The following is a 21,355-nucleotide window of genomic DNA, read 5'->3' on the forward strand; positions in this document are numbered from 1 at the left end:
TTGCAATGCAGTGATCAGCAGGTCTGACTTTATTGTGAATTCTTCCAAATTCTCCCTCAGTGTCTAGCAGTGTACTTAGGACAAGCAGAGATTTATTTGCATAACTGGTCAAGCAGAGGTTAGTGTGAAATAAAATACATGCATGTGCTTCTCTCAGCCTCCCCCAGTGCAAGGTCAAGGCTGGCTTATTTTTCCTGAGTCCTCCCATTGTCAGAACCTCTCAGGGATCTGGGCTCTGGTCCACTTGCTGTCAGTAGTAGTTTACTTTGCTTCTCAGTAAATTGTCCAAGTTTGCAAACCTCCCCCAAGGCTATCATATGACAGCATCCCTCACGTGATGGGTCTGGTAGCAGGAAAAAAAATCTACTTTCTTGTAGCCCAGACATACAGCCCTTTCAATTATGTATGAGTGAAGTGCTCAAAGGATGCAAAACCCTTGAAGTTGGCTCGGGTGTCTTTTCTCCCCCCATTCTCCACCCTCCCTGGTGCTTTATCATGGTGCTGGGGTGAATTTGCCATTCACTGGGTGAAACAGAGGGAGGGAACGATCTGGAGAAACCTAACCAGGGCTAAACCAAGATAACATTTCTGCCTGTGCTGGTCCTTGAGGCACAGCCTCTGCCAGGTGGAGTATTTGGGGAAGTACTGCCTTGCACTTGTCCTCTAGGATTCTTCCTGAAGCAATTCCTGCTGCTGTTCCTGGGGATAGAACTGTGAAATGGGAGGACACATGTTCTGACAACCTCTGGCCTTTCTTCCTGGACAAAATGAAGTTTTGAAGCAAGGCAGTTCAGTGCCCAAGTGATACAGAGCTCTCTGAATGGCTGTGGGTCAGTTCAGGTTTTGCCTCAAGTCCTGACCCTGAGGTGAGCCCAGGCAATTCCCCTCTCAGATATCCCTAAAATACACCAGGATCTGTGCTTTGGGCAGGGCCTGAGGACAGGCTGAAGGGAGGAAGGTCTGTCCCTTCAGAAGGTGGATGATTATTGGCATGTGCCTCTCATGCCCTTTCTGGTCCTCTCCTGCCTCCATAAGAAGTAACCAGAGCTGTCCTCAGGCAGTGGGGTGATGCTGGACCAGGGACTTGTCAACCACATGCAAGGGCCAATGTTCACAGTCAATGTGTCCACAGCTTTCCAGTCCCAAATCCCTCTGGGTTTGAGAGATTTGCTACTGGGATTCCCTTCCCTGATGGCTGGAGAGGGATATGAGATGAAAGGAAGGTAGTGATAACAGTGGAAAATGGTTTTTCCACTCCTTCCCTTTGAATGTAGAATGCTTCATTCTGCCTGGAGTTTAGCTACAGGTTACATTAAAAATGTTTGTTGAAGCTGGAAGTGGTTATACTGGTAGCTTAAAATAAATAAAGGCAGTGACTTGAGACAGTGAGATAGGAGACAGTGGCAGCAGGGTTGTAACTGATTTATTTATTGCAGCCTTGAGAGCAAGAAATATTACAGAGGACAAAACCCCTGTAATGTTTATATAAGGCTGTAAGAAATTGATTACAGCTCAGGTATGTTTTGTTGCATGCTGCTGGGAGGAATCATAAAAGTCATGCAACAAAGTTTTGAACATTGTGTTATTGCTGTTCTGCTCAAAAGCCTCATTTGCCACAATGAAAACCTTTCATTTGTTCTTTTTGCTAATTCCAGCTGTGTTGGCTTCCACCTTCTGTGAGTTGCTGCTTGCAGGATTCAGCTCTTTCAGGCTGTAGTCCTCTGGGGGTGAATTGTTTCTTCTCTTCTCAGCCAACAAAATCTCAAAATTTAAAACAAACAAAATCTCAGGACTTTGTGGAAGTGTTTCCCCACAGATGTGTTTGCTTTTAGTTATTATTTGTAACTTGTATTATTTGTCCTCTTCTGTCATAGTAAGAACTTTGGAAAGGCTTTCCTAATGCTCTCCCCAGTTTATCCCACCTAATCCCATTCTCCCACTGAACCATGCAGGACTTGATGTACCAAGCATCTCTGGGAGAGGGCAGTTTTCCTGCAGCCTTCTGCCCTGCTGGGACCAAGCCCTTCACTTGCATCCTTGTCCTGGAGGATGTTGGGGGTACTCAGCAGTGGCTTGAACCCCTGGCCACCCCCTTCATGCAGTTTCAGAGCGAGTCTAAGCAATATATCTTGTAAAGACTCATTTGGGGTTTGGCATTTACGATGCTCTACAGCCAGAAATCCATCTCTCCTCTCCACTTGCCCAAGGCAGTGTGCAATAAATCTCTGTCTCTGAGCATCCATAAGCTTCCTCTGGTACATGAAGTTACTTTCACCTGTTTATGTTCTGATATTCTTTCAGGGAATGTGCATTAAATTGTTTTTCAGGTGGATCTCCTCTAAATAAATGGCATCTTGTGTCGCTTCAGGAACTGCAAGGAGCAGTGGAATGAAAGCCATAAAAATAAAATATATGCATTGCTGATGCCCAGCAAGACTAGAGACTAAAGCTGACAATAAAAGAGACCCAGGAGTGCTGTCTGCCTGCCTGCCACCTCACAGGGTCCGTGGTCTCTGCAGGTGTGGTGGAGCAGCCTGGGTTGCTCATGGTGATGCTGAGTGATTTGGGGCAGGGATTTCCTAGCAGTTACCCTGGATTTGAGTTCATCCCTGAAAACACTCTGCACACAGTGCCTCACCCCTGTTTTTGTGGATAACTTGGAGCTGCCTGCAGATGCTGGTTTGGCCTTTGCTTGGCAGAGGTTTGTGTGCAGAGCAGACAAGGTGATTTGAGATTATGAAGCCCACCTGGTGTTTGGCAGTGCTGTCTGTGGTGAGGGAGGGTGAGAGGGGGCTGAGTGTGCTGACAGACTGTTCCAGCACAGGTAAAACGGGTTTGATCCAAACTTGTTAGTCAACAGCTGAGTTCATGTGTTGCTGCAGCTGTTCTTAGCACACCTCTGCCTGTGTCCTTATGTTACTTCAAGGAGAAAAGTCTGGTAAGCTGGACACAGGATTGCTGAGTGCACAGAAGCAGCTCTAAAATTGTTACCTGCTAATTTTAAGGCATTGCTTTACTCTGTCCCTGGCATCAATGAAAGCAGCACTTGCCACTTATCTCCTGGCATATGCCTATGATTGAGCAGCAGAGAGAGGGATTTAAATTGTCATTTCTAGCTTCACTGATGATCTGACACTCTCTGAGCAATCATCCCACCAGATCTCAGAAGATGGAAGTGCAAATCCCACTCAGTCTGTTTGAACCAAGAAGGAAAGTCAATGGAAGCACATCTGAAATAGCTGCAACCACGAGGAGAGGATTAAATAATACAGCCCTCAGACAAAAGGATTCAGTTGTGTTTATTTTGACATTAAGAGAATGGGGTTGAATGGGAATGTGTGTAGCATTGTTTTCAGCATGTCCAGCATTTTGAGGTGTAGTTTTGTGTGAAAATGAGGTGCAGTCTCTGGTTGCAGAATCTTAAATATGATGATGCTTTATTGGAAACTTCTCAAACAATAGAGGTGGTGCTTTTGGGAGGACTGAAATGTTCACAAATGATTGTCTATGAAACTGGATTTCATTTTGATACTAGAAAAACTGCCTTGACATTTTTTATTATTGTTATTGCTTTTATTGTTATTTTACTGTTAAGTGCTGAGTATCTTTGGGCCTTCAGTGACTAGAGGGAACTGTAAGAGATTGAGTACATCTGATACTTCCTATGTACAAGATCCAAGCATGGATTTGAGTGCCTGGCTTCTCTAGTAAGGATCTTGATTCATGTAATGTAAACTTAGAACAACAAAATTGGATTCAGATGCTCCCTTCTTTTTCTTCTTTTTTTTTTTTTTTTGTGTCCCTGTTGCAGTCCTAAGCCAAATGATTTACTGTGGAATATAGTTGAATTGCTTGTTTTATCTCATAAAACAAATACGCCTTTGTTGCTCTTTTGGACTGATGTTTTCCTTAGCTTGCAGTTGTGGCTTAGCTATACCCTTCCTTCCCTCTTGGACTTTTTAATTTTCCTCACACCATGCACAGAGCTTGGGTTTGGCCTTCTCTGCTGGCTGATGAAATTGGCTTTGCCATGCCATAGGAGCCTGCTGCCTAAGCAGTGGAGATACACTGATAAACCCTTTGCTTTTGTGTTAGAATTGGTGTTTTGTTTTGATACGGTGTGTATCATTTCCCATTTGAAACCGCCGTTATTGTATGCTTGGAAAAACCCTCTTACTTGGCATTGGCAAAGGAAGCAGAGTTTAAAAAGAAAGAAAAAAAAGAACCCACTTTAATTTAATAAGCAGTATTTCAGGGCTCCTTTTGTTACGTGCTACCTTTTGAACTCTGCAGAGCAGCATGCAGATCTAATCCTCACCAGCGTCACGGCTTGGGCTGCACAAGTAAACACTTTAAATGGGAGGAAGCACCTGCGCATCGCTATTGTCTCTCTTCTCCCATTAGCAAAACCTCGGGGCTGACTCTGCTCCAGCCAAACCCTCCAGGCAGTGGGAATCCACAGGCAGAGAGCAAAGCTCCCTGCCCTGGGCTGGAGCTGTGGGAGCACCTCGGGGGACAGCTGGCCATGGAGGGGAGCGTGGGGCTGCGTGCGGACACCCGCGCACGGCTGGGGTACCGGGCCCATCGCCTCGGCACCGGGGCATGCAGGGATCACAGGAGCCACCAAGGTGGGTCTGGGCAAGGTGTGCTCTGCCTGGGACTGTTCTGGGGCTGGGGAGGCTGATGGACCTTGAGAGCCACAGTGCTCCCAACACAACGTTCTGGAATTATCGCTGTTGTCCCACTCGTTTCGAGTGCTTGGCGTGATTGCTTTCCCACAGAGTTTGTGGTTTTACACCATTCCTTATTGAGGAGCTGGTGAAGTGTGTTATGGTCATAGATATAACCTGCAGCAAGCTTACAAGACAAAGTTTAAAGCTGAAAAACCTGGTTGAATAGAAGACTGCTAAAGGCAAAAAATCTCTTTAATTCACCCAAGACAGGTTGGGAATTGATTTACCAGTACCCAAAATAGAAGTACTGGTATAAAACTTCTTTTGAGCTAGGAAACCAAAACATTAAAAAGTTCATTGATTTGAAGCTAAATTTGGTTAAATTCAACTTAGAAAAACTAGGATGGGTCTTTTGTTTCCATTGCTGCGTTAATGTTGTGGTTTGTGCCTAGTGAGATAGTGGGGAACCATAGGATTCACAGGATAAAGTGCTTAGTGTGATATAGGAAATCTTGTTAGAGTTGCATCACTTTGGGATTTTTAGGTTTTCAGTCTCTATGAGACATTTTGTGGTGGTGTTGTACCTGAGGAGCTGGAACTACATCTTAATTTATTGAGTGTTCATTTATTGACATTTGAAATGCCTTTGATGAGATGTTAGTAATTATTTGATTAATCTTCTAACATCGGTTTCCATTTAGGAGAAATTGTCTTTGTGCCCTCTAGTGGAAAAACTATTTACTTGAAAGCTTCTAAATTGGGTAAAGTTTTTGCACAGAAAAGTGGAACGTGTGAGAAAAGACACAGAGAAGCAGAACAAGGCTGGAGAGATGAAGGGTTGCAAGGGGTGGACGTGCTTTGTGCTTCCTCTGCTTCAGTCCTCCCAAAACTGTAAGAGTGATGACATGCACAGACTTTGTCAAATACAGAAAATATTACCCAATATTCACATCAGCTGGACTTGGTGAAATTATTCTAGGTACAATTATGAGGAAAGTCCAGCCTCAGCAAGCTCTGGACAATGGTCAATCATTCGTGATTGCCATCAATGTTCTCCAGGGATGTGGTAGAGAAGGAAGAGCAAAGCCAAGCCCACTCTGGACCTTTAAATGGAGGAGAAGGAAAGACAGAAAATGAAAGATCAAGGAATATAACATGGTTCCTTAAAATAGTTCCAGAGCACTTTATTCACAGCAGAGAGGAGGATAGGATTAAAAAAAAAAAATCTGACTTAAATAGGTGGATCTGTCTAGCTTCCCTCTTAATGGGGTAACTCATTAATGTGTGAGAAGGGCTGCTGATGTGACTGAGGCTTTGGATCATCCTGGTGAACAGCAAAACCAGCAGGAGACCATTGTGATGAGGAGTAGGGAAGAGGAGGATGCAGAGGTGGCTCTGAGGGAGCAGGAGCTGGATGTCCAAGTGCAGCAGCCAGGGTGGTACTGGATGGTGGGGCCTGTTGTGCATGGCCAGCCCAAACAAACCAACACCCGCCTGAGGTTTTAGGAAAACACGCAAACTTCTCTCTGAGTCATCCTCACAGAAGCTCTGTGCATAAGGCAGGATTGGAAATCCCTTCCTGCTGCACCAAGGGGAGCTGGGCATTGCAGGGCAGGAGAATGGTCATGGTGGCAAGTCTGCAGGTGAACCACAGAGGTGGGAGGCTCAGCAGATGAGGCTGGAGAGGGAATACTGAAGGAGCTGTATTTGGAAATATAAGCCTGAGTGCAAGCAACACATTTTCTGATGCATAAAAGATTTCTGTAGAAAAGATGATCATTAGCTCTTAGTTGCCACTGGAGAAAAATACCTTGATTTGCCTGAAAAAAAATATTCAAGGTGCAGATTGGAGAAGAGTTTCTTACTAGCAGGTAATGAAGCGAGAGCAAAAGAAATTGTGAATCTGCTTGGCTGGAGGATTTGCAGAGCAGTTAAAGCAGTGCCTCTTGCTGATGGTGAGATTTCTCCCCCTCTGTTGCCCTCTGTCCATCCACCCACTACACAGGGTCTATTTCACACATTACCCTTCCAAGCTGGACTTTTTATTTCTGTTGCTAGAGTTGGTTTCAGGGGCCAGGGGTCAAAACCAGTAGCAGTGTAGTAGGCTATTGCATGGCTTTGGGATATAAATTCTGCTCTCAGTGCAGTCATGAAAACTTCAAGCAGGGATGTAGATCACAAGAAGCTGCTGCTGTCCCATATATCTTCCCTCCTCTGTTTCATTCTGGAGCTGCTCATTCGGGATGAAGTGAGAGCAACAGATGTGAACGTGATGGAGTCCCCACACCCCCCTCCCACCACTGTCATCCTCCCTTTCCTCGTACTGGACTGTCATTCTTGTTTATTTTGGTTTGAATTACAATTGCAAACTGCCTCTTGCAGTGTTGTTTGTGTGTGTGTCGTGAGTCACTGTTTGTGTTTGCTGCCGTTTGCTTTGCCCATCCTCTCCCCATCTCACAGCCACAGTTCCCCTCCCAGGATCCTGGAGCCTCTTCTATTCTGAGTCTTCAGCACTTCTGTGAGTTCAGGGAAAAGCAAGCTGTCAAGGAAGATCCAGGATTAGCCTTTTTTTTAAATTATTTTCCCTTGTTATAGCTTTCTTCTGGCATTTTGTAAGGGTCCTTGTTCAAATCAAAAGATTCCTTGGAGATTCCTTCCCTGAGATCTCTGTGCTCAATTAGTCTCTTCTCGTATTCCTACCAGACAGTGAGATCAATACTGTGTTTTCTGGCTTTCAGATTTCAGGAAGGAGGGGGAAAATCATGTTAAAAAGATTTTTGAAGTTACTGAGGTGCACATGTGCAATTCCAGCACCTGCCATTACAGTGGAGGTGTTAATCCCTTCACCTGCTTTATCACTGGTGTGGAGACTTCAGCATCCTGCTCAAGATCACAAGTTTGGACCAACAGGGGCTGACCACACTGGCCTCTGAGAGGGGCTGTGGGTGCTCTGGATGGATGGAAGAGACTCTCCATGCCCTCATGGCCTTGGGTGATCCCTTGTGCTTCTTCTTGCTCCTGGTAAAGTGCCATCATTGCCAGCCAAGGAAATCCTACAGCTCTGTGCCTGGGAAATCTGAATGGTAATGGCTTGCAAGTCACTCTGTGGAATTAGCAAGGAGAAAGAGAGAATTCCTTTGTGTCAGCTTAATGGAGCTTCAGCTCACAGAACTCCATGTGGGAGAATTAACAGTGGGTCTTCAGTCTCTCTCAGGTTGTCCAGAAGCTCAGCAAATGTTTGATTGTGAATCTACTGTAAAATAGCTGCAAGATTCCTATGCCTCAATTAGCTGCCTTGGTAGAGAGCAGGCAGATTTTCAGGTAAAAAATGTCCATTTTGACTCTTTAAGTGTTCTCAGGTGGCCTTTGGAACATAAATGTTTTACTCTATTTGTAATGCAAAACCTTTTAATTATCTCCAATTCATAAATCCTTAGTTTGTTACTTCACTGCTTGTAAGAGAATGCTCATCTTTGAGTGGGTAGTAATCAGTGTCAGAGGAAATGGGGAATAGATGGTGTGTTTTAAATGGTGTCAGTTCCAGAACTGGAATGTATAATTTAAGTCACTTAGATTTAATCATCCTTTAAACACTGAGTCCCAGCCTCTGCTGCTTGTCTCCCAGGAAGCTGACAGCTTTTTAATGCCACTATGGCAACACTGGAAAGTTCCTTAAACTGCTCCAGGCTGTGATGTGGCTCTGTACCACGTGTACTGGTGCATCATGGCTGGTTCTCTGAGCCTGGATGCAGCTGGGTGCAGGGCTTGGTTGGGCTCTGCTTCACCCCCTCCCAGCCTCAATTTTGGAAGTTTCAACTGTTTTACCTTTTTATGGAGCTGTAACAGCTGTTGTAAGTACCACAGCAAATGTAACAGCTGCTGAGGGTGGGATTGTGGATCTGGGGAGTGTGTATAACAGCTAAACATATTCTAGTAATTCAGCAGGTTGAAAAATAAAGCAGCTCAAGCTGTGTTCATCAGCTCTGGAGCTGTGTGGTGGGGATGTTTCCTGATGGAGTGGAGTTGTGCTGGTTCAGCCTGGGTTCCAGTGCCTGGAAGTGGGAGGCTTTGACCTCATGCATTTCAGCAAGGAGACAGGGCAAGGTGGGGTGCAGCAGGTCCTGATCCTGCCTGGGGAGCAGAGCAGCAGTGCCCTCAGCACTGGGGGACCCCAGCACTTGTGACCATGGTGTGTGGGGCTGCTGACATGCATACAAGACACTTGCTATTCACTTCAGTGCCAGCATGCATGATTTCAACCTGCACATGTAGATGCATTCATAAATACATATGCACATATATAAGGGAGACTGCAGGCACTTTAAAAAGCAGCTGAGAAACCCTGTTTGGGATTGAGAGGAATAGTGGATTTGTCTTTCCAAACAAGCAGTGGGTCTGCTGGTAGATAAAACTAGCACTGGGACATAAGAGAAACAGTGGGAAGGGTTCCACTGACTGATGAATGGAAAAAGATATTTACTTTTACAAATAAACTTTAAGTTTGCTGATAAATGAAATTAGACATTGAAAGATTAAAGAAACAATGAAGAAGAAAAGCTCCTAAATGCCATAAAAATTAAAAACTAAAAGGGAGGGTTATACATTAGAGGGAAATCTCTGGTATCAGGTGTATCAGGAAGTCTGAACCTCTCAAGTACCTCAACCAATAGGGAAAGAGAGAAGGGAAATGCAGCTGGGAAATTGGGATAAAAAGGAGGCTGCATCCTCCAAAAATTTGAGAGATCCTAGGGGAATGCCCCATGGCCTCTCCCTTTATTCAAATAAAGTAAAAGGACTACTCTGTCTCCTTTTTGGACATAAACCCCTGGTGTTTGTGGATTAATTTTCCTAACAGGATCATGTGGGATTCTGACCTCTGGCTGCCTCCCCTCTGCCTGCTCCCTTGGCAGTCTGGCTGCAGATAAAATAATTTAATGCAATTCTTGCTCCCAGCAACTGGTTGATGGCATTAATGGAGTGAGTGGAATTTCACTCATAGCAGAAATACATCTGGGCTGCTGGGGAGTGAGCCCCACAGTCAGAAAGGGTCAGTGGGTTCAGAACTGGTCACCTTTATTTGCAATGGCCCCTTGAGATGGCATTAGAGCTGACTGGCCATCTACGTGGGCAATAGGTAGCTTTTGTTGTGCCTAGCAGTCAAATGGTAGAGTCTGAAATTAGAATAGTCTTAAATTAGAAGCTGCCACTTCTACTTAGAGTAAAACTTGCATTTCCCTGCATGTATGAAAGCAGGAGCGTTTGGAGCTCAGAGGATTTGCCAAGGAGCCCATTAGTGCTGGCTGAGAGCGAGGAGGGGCAGTGGGAAGGAACATCCTGATGAGCTGGGGTGAGGAGGTGATGTGGGGACACGGAGAGCTCGGGGGACATGGGGACACGGAGCGCTGGGAGCCACCTTCTGCTGCAGGGAGCAGCCGGCTGTGGCTGCAGGAGCGGCAAACTCGGGGAGCGGCGCTGCTGGCACCCAGGGGAGGAGGAGGAGGAGGAGGAGGATTGGAATATGACCAATACAGCTGGACAGGACGTGCCTTGGCTTGTCTGGCCCTTGGTGCTCAACCAAATAGTGGCACTGTGGTGTTTCACCCCAGAGACACCTTTGGCTGGCTGGGTGTGTGGTGTTTCACCCCAGAGACACCTTTGGCTGGCTGGGTGTGTGGTGTTTCACCCCAGACACCTTTGGCTGGCTGGCTGTGTGGTGTTTCACCCCACAGACACTTTTGGCTGGCTGGATGTGTGGTGTTTCACCCCACAGACACCTTTGGCTGGCTGGGTCCTGCAGCTGGGCGCTTGGAGACGACTCCAGGCATGCAGGAGCTCTGGTGGCTGTGGGATGGAGCCTCGTCCCTTAAGAGGGTCTGCTCCTCAGGTTTACCTCTGGCAGAGAAGCTTTAAGGTGATGGTGAAGGGAAGACGTCGGTTCTGATGGAGGGTTTGGATCCAGAGTTTTTATTCTGGCCCACAGAATAAAAACTTCTGTCTTGAGGGACCTGCTGGAGGTGTGGTGTAAAAATCTGGTGGAGAGGGGCATAGGGGTTTGTTTTTAATTAGTATTCCTTAATTTTAGTAGAGCTTGTCTTTCTGGAGTGGCTCAGAGTTGGCAGGTGCCACCAGGCTATGCTGCTTTGGCTTTCAGTGGTAGTTTCATCTCAAAAATTGGGGGATCTGTAGGGTTTGGGGGAGAAGATCTTAGAGTGGAATGTGGAGCCTTTTGTCTGTGCCTTCAGACCTCTCCAGGTTGTGTTTAATTTTTAATTTTATTATTTGAAAGATAGAGCACTCTGTAGTGACAGAGGAACTAATGGTATAATTGGGAGTTTGTTCTGTTCATGTCACCTTGCATCATATTGCTGAAGAAGTGGTAGAAAGCACATGATTTCCTTGAATTTATTCACCGCTCAGAATTACTCACAGCATAAATTTCTGGGGGGAAAAAAAACCAAGCAAACAACTTAGATGTTCTTGTAATTTGTGAGATAAGCTCAAAAAGAAAAAAAAAGAAGCATTTAGCTTACTTAGTGCTCACTCCCCCTGAGACTTAAAGCAACAGTAACTGTTGAAGGGTTCTTTGCTTTAGGATTTTCCCAGTTTTGTAATGTAAAGGTTCATTTTTCTTGGTCCCTGGGCAAAAAGATGATCTAAAAGCCTTTTCCTCAATAAAAGTGCATGTTTCTCCTTTATCGCATGACTCCAGGAGCTGAGGGGGTTTTTTAGGAAATCCATCAGATATGTGTGAAAATCATCAGTGTTGGCAGCATTGAAGTGGTTGAGGACAAGTTCAGTGCTGTATTTGCTCAGAACTGAGAGCTTTGGGACCAGGGAGGTTGCAGCAGCGTGGCATGCTGAACAGCCTGGCTGTTTGAAAGCTCCTGCTGCAAGTGCCTGTGATGATATTTTGAAGTTTATTTCCTGCTGCACTTGATAAAACTTTGTTCACTGCACTGTTCGACTTTAAAAGGCAAAATCCTGGAGAAGTGCAAGTGGCTTCCTCAGGGAAACATGGATTTTGCTCTTGGCAAGCTGTTGATGTCAAAGCTGTAAGTGGAGGTGTGCTGTGCAGGGTGTTTGGAGGTTCCTCATTTACTGGGGACATGTGATGTCCAGTTGGGTGTCTTGAGCTGTACTGGGGTCCCAAAAACAAGTCCTTGTGCAGGAGGAGGCCAGAGCCATCCTGATGGTGACTGGTGTGGCCTCTCAGGCTGCTTTGCTGGGTGTTTGTACAGGAATTCCCAGTTTCAGCTGAATATCTTTGAATTTATGATTTTGTGAGCTGGACTTTGACCTCTGCCTGCTTCATGGTAAAGCATGAGGCTGCCAGGTGCTTTCCTGGTGTCACCCCATGCCCAGCATCACCTCCCAGCTGTGCTCTGTGGTGACAGTGGCCCCTGGGGAAGGTGTGTGGCTCCTGCTCAGGGTTAACCCACACCTGCACCACCCCATCCTCCTCTTGCCTTGTCAGGTAGTTTAACCTGTGCTAAATTTCAGAGTAGAGTGAACCAGTCTCATTCCACAGCTCCTGTGAGCACCAGGAGAGACCTGGAGAAAGAGGAGGGCAGGACCACACCTGTGTTAGCTGTGCTCATGCTGACAGCTTCTGTCTGCACTTCTGTGTTACCAGGACTGGGAATCCTGGACTTGAGTCCTCTGCTCTCCGTGGGACTGAGCTGCTTCTGCTCCCCCTGAGACACAACTCAGTTGAAAGGGCATATTTACAGGTTTGGAAGACCTGGGGAAATGGCAGATATGCTAAAAATATCTAATTTACAAGGCAGATGTGCTAATAATGGGCATTTCTGTGGCTGGACATGCACATCAGCATGCCAGCTCAGCCCCAGCTGGCTGGGGGGATGTCAGGCACTGCACAGGCACTCAGGGGAGCCCTGGTCCCCATCCCAGCTGTCTGGCCAGTTTGGCACTGGTGTCCTGCATGGATAGCACATTTATGAGAGGTTGGCTGGTTTAGGTGCAGCATGGACGTGTTGGGGGCTCTTGCTGTGCAGTGGGCACAGAGATCCCTGCACCTGGGAGAGCAGGGGCTGCTCAGCCAGCTGTGGGTTGGTGTGCTGCTGACATAAGGAGGCTGTGTGGAAACTGGATCAGATTCTGGTGCAAGATTTCTGGCAACCTTCAACTCAGTAGCCCCTGAGTCAAATGTGCACTTCCACCTGTGGGGAAGCAGCCTGCTTTTTTCCTCCTTCTGCCCATTTTCCTTTCTGATCTGTAAGGTTTCACATCTCAACTCCAGCAGCTTTGGCTCTACTGCTGGCACTGTTTGGATGCTAGAGGAGACTTTTTTTGGCAGTCACTCGAGAGCTGTTCCTTATTTGCCTGAGTTCTGGGTTTACAGTGATGCAAGCAACGTGATACTATTTAGCAGCTCTAATAGAGGTCAAGGTGCTGTTGTCTTAGGTATTGTAAAAATGCCTTGTAAAAGGCTGTACATTACCCAAAAGGGCTACAGGGAAGGCAAGCAAAAGAAGGAATAAACCAGCCCCTCACAGCTGCTCCTTATACATGTGAAGCTGAGGCACAACCAAATGTGCAGGTGTGTTTTGTCAGCACCTGAAATGGGACCCAGCTCCCCTGAGTTTTGCTCTAAATGACTTTTTGTCCATATGGGTTGATTCAGAGTCAGTTGCTAAAACAAGCTAAGGCTGTGTGCTCTTTGCTCATTGCTTTATCCCCCTTTTAAATGCTTTGAAAGGGATCTTGGGTAAAGCCCATCCACTGCTGGGACATCCCTAATCTACTTTTTTCCCTGAAACCTGGCCAGGGAGGAGGTGGGAGCATGCTCAGTGTCCCAGGTATGAAGCAGAGGCCGCACCCTCTGCCAGCAGCTCATCAGTCTCAGCCTGGGGATCCCAAAGCTGAGCGAGGCAGGGGCAGGAGGCAGCAGGTAAGGAATGCTGAGCACTGCTTGCACTGAACCTGGGCAGGTCTTGTCCTCTCCCTAAGGAGCAAGGAGGAGGCTTGAGTAAGAGTGAGTGAGTCTGGGGAGAGTTTCTGAAGGTGCATCCCCCAGGCAGCTGCTGCAGCTCTTTGTTTGCTCCTTCTCCCCATCCTTTGGAGGCATGTTGAGAGCTGGGGTGGTTGGGTTTGTTTCTGGTGAAATTCCTGCTCTGTGGGCTCTCAGGGCAGAGCTTGGCCCATGTCTGCAAGCTCAGTGCTATTGTCAGCTTTGGCTCCAGCTTATATTTTTGGAAATTAGGTTTACAAACTGCAAATTTTATCAAAAAAAGTCTGTTGATTTTTTTTTTTTTTTTTTTTTTGGTGTGTGTGTGTGTGTCTTTTAAGGAAAAAAAAAATCCCTCAATTTCTTGCTTCTCTGAAAATAGTAAAATTCTTGCCTTGGCTGTTGTTAGGTGGCTGCCAGAAAGGGAGGTGCTCTGATCCTGTCCTGGTGTAGCTAAGAACTTGTGTGTGTTCTTTGCTGCATTGAAAGCCTAAATATTTATGTTACAGTTCTGGTTCCTTGCCATGATCTTTACTTATATATCATTGTGGTTATAGTTCCTAAATGATTTGAGCTCTAATAAATAGTTTATTCTGTTTCATATCAACAAGCCAAAATAATAATTGATCTTTCAGGATATAAACTCCTTTTATTACTTGAGGTATTGTTTGCTTTTACGGCTCAAGTTGTTTACAAGGAATTGTTTTTATGCAATATATTGTTCACTTGTGTATTCTGAAAGAATAACAATAAAACATCATTGTGCTCCTGGTTTCCCTTTGAAAAGGCAAAGCAACCCTCCAAGCATGGTTGCTTTCCATGCTGTAATGGTTCTGTGCTCTTTTACCATTGTGTTCTTTAAATAAAAAGCACAAGATGATCCTGCTGCACAGAAACACAACAATTGTTCCTGTAAACAGTGTGTGCTCTGGTATCTGTAGCTAGTCACTAGTTTCTTGTTTATTATTTTATCTTCTTAATGAGAAATCAAGTTGCTGATACTTCCTTGCTTTTTGGAACTAATTGTTCCATGATTTTAAAAAGCACTTAATATAATTGGGAGTCATTAACTTCTGACACAATGTGATGGAAATGGAGGAAGTCCCTGTCTGAAGGGCTCTGGTGGCACAGATATCCCAGCAAGGATTGCTCTGGGTGTGCATTCAGTGAATGCCTTAAATCCACAGCCTCCTCTGCTTGCTGCAGGAGCTGAGGCAGGGACCAGTCTGTCCATAGGCATTAAGGCTCATGAAATTGGGACATTTTGTGGTTCCCAGAGCTAAGCAGGGGCTCAGAGAGCTGACAGAGCTCAGCTGTGACCTGTTCTGTGGTACTGCCTTGTGCCTGCATGTCCTGGAGATCACCAAGGGGCCATGGTGGGGGTGGTTGGGAGAGTTTGTTCTTTGGAGGGCCTGGTGATAAATGTCAGTCCCACCCCCCCAAATCATCTTGGTAGGCAATGGAAATGATTCCCAGGTGACTGATGGGGAAGGGAAAGGGGGGCATTTAAAGGGGAGAGTTCCTAAAGGCAGAGAATGCTTCTGGGGTGAGCTTGTGGGGCAACTTCCCTGGGACTGAGGGACCAGGGCAGTGCCAGCTCTGGGGAGAGCAGGGACGTGCCCAAGAGGTGCCACAGCTGAGAAAGGGCTGGAAATCCTTCTGGAACACTCACAGATGCTGGAAGGTGCTGTAGGCGCTTGAGCTGCAGCAGAACAGGTGGGATGCAAGGGTCTGGGAGAGGGCTGGGGGCTGAGCTGTGCTAGGGCTGCTGAGATGTGTTAGTGCTGCTGCTGCTGCCCTGCCTGCCCCTTTCTGGGCAGGAATGCAGCAGACAAGTTGTTTTGCTTCACCAGGCAGAAGGGGTTGATCTATTTTCATGTGTCAGTTTGGTAAGCATGACCCCAGCCTGGAAATACTGACTGCTCTCACTTGCTGGTGTGCTCTGTGCTCTTTCCAGCAGCAGCTTTGTCACAGTCTGTTGGTGACAAAAGCACCTGGGGAGGGCATGGGCTGTTTCCCTGTGAGGATCCCTGGGTGCTCTGCTGTTTCCAGCACTGCTGGCAGCTCTCCTGAGTTCCTGCACCATGCAGGGCAAAGTTTGGCTTATCTCACCATCCATCCTAATTAGGTGCTTTTTAAGGCAGAATGTTTCTTTCTTTTTCTTTTTTTCCTTCTCCTTTTCAGTCTTGAAGTAGCACTGCTGCAGCCCAGAGACTTTGTGTTCAGAATCTTCTGACAGCAAAGCTTGAGGAATGTGTCCCTGCTGCAAAACACTCTCAGATCACTTGCAGAAAAGAGAGATTACAATCCCTGCTATGTTTTGCATGCCACAGCTTGAAACCTTCAAGCCTGGAAGGTGGGCTGCCCAGCTCCTGCCTTCCAGAGAGAGCCTTTGAGAGGAGAAAGCTGCTGTCTCTTGCTGCTTCCTATCTCCATCTCCAAAACTGTTTCTTTGTGAATGAGTGTAATGGTAAAACAAAGCCTGGCAATAAGTGGCCTTCCAAAATTGTGCATTTTCAGTCTTCTGATCTTGCCGCCTTTTGTCTCTGGGCTGTTCTGACCTATTCATGTCAAGAGAGCAAAGAATCTGTGAGACTCTGATAAATTTGTACAGCCCCTGCATAGTCTAGGAGAAGGTTTAATTTGATCTGACATTTACTAATCTGCCAAGACTTTCAGTGATTTGTTTTCATACCAAGTTGAGTTTTATATCCCATAGAGAAATGGGTAAACATATTTCACTGGTAACAACAGCAAGTGTATGAAGCCAAAAATTGGTATTCATGCACTTGAAATTCCTTTCTGCTTGCTTTTTATGGGGATTTATTCCCCTTGCTAATTGCCAGGTTGCTAATTTTGTTCACCTGGTAAAGTGCTGGCAGAGTCTTAGCTGTGAATTATGTGGGCCATTTTGTTTGGTTTAGTCTTGCATTGCATTCATATTTTCCTAAGGCTGTTGCCTTAACACACTGGCTGTAAAAGTGATTCCAAATATCAGATTGTTTTTCTACCCACCACATGTGACTGGTCTGACAGCAGCTTGTGTATAGATATTCTTGGATTTATGTCTTTAAATGGCTCTCACACCACAGTGGGAAATTGCTTGGTTATTTATGTGTTTCTCACACTTTGTGAGTAAATTAGTGAAACAGTGGGATTCTCCAGTGCATTTTTTGTGTGTTTTCTTGGTTTGTGTGTTGTTGGTTGCCGGGGTTTTTTCCCCCCTTTTTGACTTCTTTTAAATTTCTATTACTTTTTATATATTTTAGGATACCCTGATGAGGTACTAGTGGAAAAAAAAATTCTGTTTAGATCTGGAATCTGCATTCAATGAAGTCACAGGAGAAGATTACTTGAACCCCTGGTATAAAAAAAATAATTTCATAGTTCTAATTGTTGTATCTGAAGCCTAGAGGATGATCAGCCCTTACAAAAATCCATAGTGATGGCATAAATGGGGCATTGGAAGTTAATGCATGAGAAAAATCAGTTGCCCTTTGAAGGAAAAACCAGGAAAACCAAACTAAGATCATGCACCCTGTCCTAACACTGCTAATTTTGACTTCAAGCCTGAACAGTGCCACAAAGTAAAGCATAGGAATAGATCTGACTATAGAGACTCCTGTGCCTGGGACACCCCAGGTGCTCATCTGGATTATTCCCTTGCTTTAGATTTGTTTTCTTGTTGTGAGAGGTCTGTTCTGAAGTTGAGACTTTGGACTGAGGTTTCCAGGACGGTGTTTGAGGTGTGTGGGTGGATGCAGCCCCACTGGGGATGCTGCAGTGATTGTGATCCCCCTCACCAAGGTCTCTGCTGTCACTGCACTGGGGACTTTGGTGTTCCCTCCCAGTAAAACCCAAATGAGTGCCCAGTGTGTCACCTTATGTTATGTAACCTTTACTGCCCAATTTCCATATCTGTTTCCTTCCTTGCAAGCCCTCCAGCTCCTTGCTGGATGGAGCACAGTGGGGATTCTGGTTCCCAGCTGGGAATGAGGGGATGGTGCCTGCAAGGACATGTTCCCCCCTACCAGGACAGGCAGAATCAGCCTTATGCCACTGCTCTAACTCCAGTCACGTCCCCTTTCTGTGGGGAGAGGGCTCCAGCCAGCACAGCCAGCTCCAGGGCCTTGTGGCAAATCAGCAGTGTCCTTGTTTTATTTCCTCAGATTGGATTTCATTAACCTTCAGCTTGCTTGCTCACTGCAAACCAATTTCTGACAAGCGAGTTTGGGGTTTCTGGCCTCCTCCACCCTGCTGTGCTCACCATCAGTGCACTCCACCTTCCAGTGGGTGCCTGGAAGTGCTGGCTGAGCTCCTCAGCATCCTCCTCCTCACCTGCTGCAGCATCCCTGCCCAGAGCCAGGGAGGGATGCTTGCCTTAAAGCACTGGGGAATGGTTCCCAGCCTGGTAAATCCAACAGCAGTCGGGAAGGTGATCACTCCTTCTGGAATTAGTAAAATGTTAATTGGCTGCCAGCAAACCTGAGTCAGGCACAGCTGCCTGTGGGTTTGGTTTGCTTTAAAAACTACTCAGGATAAAATCTGTTGACAGCTTAAAGCTGTGTAGTGCTTTTTAATTTGTTTAAATTTCCATATTCTCACCCTGAGTAAGTTGGCAGGTATGGCTGGGATGCTCACCAACCATATTACTCAGGTTTTGGTATCAGCACATTAACTGCACACTTGGCACTTTAGAATTGCAATGGCTTGGTGTTAGGCAATTCTTTTGATAACAATCAGAGGGATTCTGATGAATTAAGAGATTATTTAATCATGCCTGGGTTCTTTCTTAGGCTTCTTTCTTAAGGTTTAAAAATTAATTCCAAGTTTTGAAGACAAAAGGTTTTTTAGGCAGCTTGACTTTTAGAGGGACTTCTAATAGCTAACAGTATTGAATGTGTAGGGAAACTCTGAGCCACTCTTTGCAGTAAATCCTCATTCTTCATTATGATTTTTGCTATGTATAACTCATACTTACAAAAAAAAAAGAATCACTATTTTTTCTCTCCTGCCAAAGAGAGATTATGGTCTATTTTTTCAAATGCTGGGAAAGTGGGTAGGAAAGGTGGCTCTGAGTAGAACTCTCTGCTCTTACCAGTGGTCCTGCTGGCTGTCCAGGGTGACAGAGGAGAAGTTTGTCTGTTCATTTCGGGGAATACATTCTACCTTTGCCCAAATGTAATGTAATTGTGAGTGTGGCATTAGTGGGGAATGGTGCTGATAGCCAGGGTGCCCTGCAGTCAGGAGGAGCTGGCTTTGCAAGACTCTCACAAAGCCAATGTCAGAAATACATTTAAATACATTAATTGTCAGTATGTAAATGGGAAAAGATGGTGAACTAAAGGGAGTTCTCCCTTAATTTCAGGTATTGCTGCTCTTTAGTTTTACAGTCCCTGAAACACACTCCTCCCCTTAACTCCTTGTATTTTGTGGGGCTGTGGCACATCCGCAGAGTGCAGAGGCATCAGCAGAGAACTGCTTAATGTAGTAAAGACTCTTTACCCTCCCTTTCTTTTTATCTCCATCTCTTTTTTTTTTTTTTTTTCTTTAATGACCTGGCCAGTGCACTAAAGAGTTTGATTCTGAAAGCCTTAAAAATGCTGGTTCAGGCCCAATTGCCTTTATATGCCAAGGTTAAGTAAGATGTAGGCTTTAAATGTGTCAGAAGAAGCTTATACATGCATAGCTTGCTTTATGTCTTCAAATATTTGACATATACAAAAAAAAAAAGCTCTAACTCTTTTCTGACTGAGATGCTTTTAAAAGAAGCTAAAAAAGAGAGATTCTTCAGTTGCTTTTGCCATGCTGCATGTTACCTCATTAATTCAACTTGATATTCATCATTAGACAGTGCAGTTGGCAAAGTTCATCCCCTCTTCACCCAGGCAGGATGGACCTGGGCAATGAATGGCACAGTGGAGCTGTTTGAATGGTCTTTGGAGAAGGCCTTCTGCAAAGGAGGAGGTTTTCCACATGAAATATCTTGTTATCCTGACCAGGAGGCTGTTTGTTAAAAGGCCAAGAGCATCACAGGGTTCTTAGCTCTCCTGCCCAGAGTGCATTTTCCAGGGATTGAGCATCTTTGTGAACTGTTTGCTGAACAAAGGTGATTTTAATGCTGTGTATTAAGATAGGCTTTCACAACTGGCACAGCTGGGAGAGTGATCTGGGACATGGTGCTGTCTGTTACTGTGGAAAGTCTCTTTAAACATCTCTTACTCATCTTTTCTATACAGAAGTACCTTCTTTTGTGCTCTTTTTGTTCAAGCAATTGGCAGATTATGTTCTTATTAGTCCACTCTTAAATAGCTACAGATTAAAAAAGGCTTTTTTATTAAAGCTCTGTTGTAATTTTGCAAGTAATGCATTGTCAGGAAATCGAATACTCTTTTTTTTTTTTTTTACCAGAGTGGATAATTAACCACTGCAGCAATTCATCAAATGTTACCCAGTGGGTTCCCTCTCATGGAATGTGTTAAGTCAAGGATTGATATATAGGGAAATGCTCTAGTTAAAGCAGAAGCCAGGGAGGAATTGATTGATATGATGTGGCCTGTGTTACATGGGAATAGATCATCTCGGGATCCCTCGAGGCTATAAATCCATATGAATCTGTTACCTCTAAATACTGATAGGAGATTAGATCTGGGGATGTAAAATGTCTCCAATTTCCCCGAGTGACAATGGTGCCACATTGAGGCATTGTCCTGGTCCCAGCACGGTGTCACCTTGTGAATTGGTGGGGTGATTTAATGAGCACTCCTGGGTGGCTGCCTCTGTGTGTGCCCACCAAAGGGAGCCTGCCTTAGCTGGAGAGACGGGAGATCAGGTGCTCAGAGACCAGGAGTCACTGCAGAAAAGATCTCACAGTGAGAACTGTCCTCCTCCACTGTTGGCAAAAAACCCCTCCAAACTGAAATCATGGATACCTGTTTGGTTTGGGCTTTTTTCCCTAAGGAAAAGTGTCATTGTTGAGGAATTTATATATATATAATGTATATATAAAATACATAAATATTAGTATATATAACAAATATACATATGACATATCATATATATGGCATATATTATATACATTACATATATGATCTATATACACATATATAACATATATCATACATGTCTATAAATTATATATAACATATATATGTCACATATATATATATTAAAAAAAAAAAAAAAGACTAAATGGTTTTTTTCTCTATGCTTTTTTTTGTTGAATGCATTTACTTGCTTACTTTCCTTACTAGGAGAAAACCTTGGAAGCTTTCAGGTTTTACTAACCCTTGGCTTTGAATTCCATCCAGTTCTGGTTGTAAAATGAATCCCCTCATTTTACAGCTGAGTAACTTTGGGAAGTGTTAGAAACCTGCGACCCAATTCACCCTTCAGCATCAGGATACTCCACATGTTTTGTAGGATTACTGAGGGTGTGCTTAAGAAAGTGTTTTTCTATTTGTGCTTCTCTACTAGTCATTGGATTCATACTAATGGTTATCTTTACTTTGTATTAGCATTTATATAATCACAGATTTATTTGAGCTGCAGCTTGTTTTGAAAGCAATTGCTGGCTGAGTGATGGTGTGGCTGTGGTTGGTGCAGGAGGAGCCTGCCCATGAATACTAAATGCTCCTGGAGTGGTTCTTTGTGTATTGGGTCTTATTGGAAGGGCTGTCTTTGATCCAATCACTTTGTTATAAAGTGTTGAGAG

At 45.0% G+C, this 21,355-nt stretch overlaps 1 protein-coding gene across 31 annotated transcripts in view; it reads left to right on the forward strand.

Moving 5' to 3' along the window:
* The window catches only part of MAGI1 (membrane associated guanylate kinase, WW and PDZ domain containing 1), a 348,628-nt gene that overhangs the window by 54,922 nt on the left and 272,351 nt on the right, over positions 1–21,355 (forward strand). The window contains exon 1 of one of the 31 annotated variants that reach the window (XM_030228177.2): positions 4,484–4,628. The exons of the other annotated variants lie outside the window; for them this stretch is intronic. Within the exon in view, the coding sequence (XP_030084037.1) occupies positions 4,526–4,628 (103 nt within the window). The 5' untranslated portion in view covers positions 4,484–4,525. Of the gene's footprint in view, positions 1–4,483; positions 4,629–21,355 lie in introns of those variants that run through there. 31 annotated transcript variants of the gene reach the window in all.

The sequence above is a fragment of the Serinus canaria genome, chromosome 12 (genome assembly GCF_022539315.1).
Source record: "Serinus canaria isolate serCan28SL12 chromosome 12, serCan2020, whole genome shotgun sequence".
Lineage (NCBI taxonomy): Eukaryota > Metazoa > Chordata > Aves > Passeriformes > Fringillidae > Serinus > Serinus canaria.